The 2,277-nt window shown below is 35.4% G+C and overlaps 1 protein-coding gene across 1 annotated transcript; it reads right to left on the reverse strand.

Moving 5' to 3' along the window:
* Positions 1 to 1,569: 1,569 nt before the first annotated feature.
* LOC118741647 (NADH dehydrogenase [ubiquinone] 1 subunit C2) lies at positions 1,570 to 2,271 on the reverse strand. The gene is made up of 3 exons (XM_036473628.1): positions 2,096 to 2,271; positions 1,863 to 2,006; positions 1,570 to 1,794 (listed from the first exon to the last, which is right to left on the reverse strand). Exons 1-3 carry the CDS (start codon positions 2,250 to 2,252, stop codon positions 1,745 to 1,747), a joined length of 351 nt encoding a protein of 116 aa, XP_036329521.1. The 5' UTR covers positions 2,253 to 2,271; the 3' UTR covers positions 1,570 to 1,744.
* Positions 2,272 to 2,277: the final 6 nt, after the last annotated feature.

The raw sequence follows: 2,277 nt of genomic DNA on the forward strand, positions 1-2,277 counted from the left end.
GCGATAAGCGAGAAAACGCAGTACAGCAATTGAGGATATCGGCACAGTGCGCACTAACTTGTTTCATTAGTTAATTAAATTTTTTTCGTTATGGTTTTCGATTTCAATTTTTTATTTTAATAACTTTTTGATAATTTTTTTTATTTTAGTTACATACGAAGAAGAAAAAATACTAAATTAAATCACTCGTTTTTTTTTAAAACATTTCCAATAAATTTTCAGTCATCACAGTTAACTAACCGTACACTTATTTTTACTTTTAACATTCTTACAGCCAAGTATTAACATCGTAACCAATGTGATGAATTCCAGAGAAAGGAGAGAACATCATAAAGATGGAATCTACCGTTGCAGTACTAAACTGTCCATATGCCTTCTGCGTAACACTTTCTGGTTTTGTACTACAATAAACTTTATAAATTTTTTGTTAAATTTTTTTACGTTCAACTATTTTTCTTCTTGGTCAATACTTATTAGATTTAATTATTCATTTGAATTTCTTATTGTTATTGTAATTTTAATTTTTTTTTCTTTCAAAACACAAGCACGTTCTCCGTCCTACTGATTTTCACCATTCAACATCTAAATCTCAACTGACTATTGCAAAGTTTCTACAGTGGCGTCAACTGTCTCTGTCTGTTTTGTGGTTACTCTTGGATCAGAAAAACAACCCCTACAACAACAAATCGCTTGTTGGTGAACTCGTATAACGGTTTATTTCTGAGCCTGCGCGTAGGAGTTCACAAAAAGGAGGGAGGAGGTGACAATATATCGGCCTACTTATTGGTGTAGGTAGGAAAAGGCTATATAATGGCTTTTGTTTGGCAGCGATTCCGAAACATAACCAAATGTCACCGAAGAAAATACATACTCGTATTCAGTTCTTATAACTTAATGACCGCGTTTAATGTGCTTTGTGTCAACTAAAGCTAAGGTCATAATTATTTACATTCTTTATTGCTTTCTATACACGGAGTAATGGAAATGACTCCACCGCCATTTTTTAAGTTTTCAATTGGAAGGCTAATCGTGTTCAAGTATTTCCGTGCCACCTTTGGATTGCTTGGCTAGAAAACTATCTGAAAAGTAAATGTAGGTAACCTAATTGAGAGTCGATCGTAAGCAGATATTTTTTTTGGAAATTGGGTACCTTCCTAGGCGGTCTTAATTAAGCGCTTATAATTCCAGTCCCGTAGAAAAAGGCTATCTTCCTAAACGCATGAATGCAATGCATCAGTACCTTTTATTTCCAGATCATAACTCATATCAATATGCGAAACCATGAAGAAATACCAATGTCGTTCCCACGACAGTCGGGTCTACGTAACCGGAACGACCCAGATTTATATCTGGCCAAGGACTGTCACTCCAGCAACACTCCCCAAAAAGTCTTTGGGGAATTTGTATGCTGCTACAACAACAACAACAACCAATTTTTAATAGTTGCGCATATCTATTGAATACTTGTATCTCCTACGGTTCAGAAATACAAGAGACTGATGCATTTCATTAACCCGTTTAGGACAGACAACGTTAACTCAAAAGTAGTTCATATAATTAAATGTAAACTTTTTATCTTTATATGTAAATATGTACGTATGTATGCATATTTACTTCTTTTTCAACTTTTTATTGATCACTAGTTATACTTCGAACATCCAATAAAGATGATTTATACAAATTATTTTCGTTTGCATCTTTGCAGTGATTACAAATATTATTGGCCCAGCTGGCTATTCCATCTTTATCGGATTGGCACCCAAGCTTCCAGCACATCAGCGTACTTCGTGCGCTCTAAAATAAGGCAACATTAGTTTCTACAATACTACATACAAAAGTATTTACACTTCATTCTTCTTTACCTTTTGGTGGAAAATCATCGGGATGCAGTTCGATATAATGCCTCAGCACAGCATCACGTTTGGCAAGATGTTCGTTGCGCTTATTGTCGAAATACAAACCCAGGCCGCCACCAATACCGGAAAAAGCTAGATGATTCTGTATACCTAGAAGATTAGATATTCAAAAGATAATATGCCTTTTAGTCGCCTGAAGATTAGTGATTCTCCACAAAGTTACGTCACATTAAGCATACCAGAAAATGGTGGTTTCCTCAAACCCCAATTTATGAAAACGGCACATCCGAAACCAAGTATGGAGCACACTATTGGATTAAATATGCCATTCAAAAACGACGGCTGGCGATCACCTTTATCAGTCAGGAGCTTTATTGGATCGATTACATTCGACATTTTTCTGGTCAAATCAATAGCACAA

This window comes from Rhagoletis pomonella, unplaced genomic scaffold (assembly GCF_013731165.1).
Source record: "Rhagoletis pomonella isolate Grant_MI unplaced genomic scaffold, Rhpom_1.0 Rhpom_scaffold_00006, whole genome shotgun sequence".
NCBI classification, from domain to species: Eukaryota; Metazoa; Arthropoda; class Insecta; order Diptera; family Tephritidae; genus Rhagoletis; species Rhagoletis pomonella.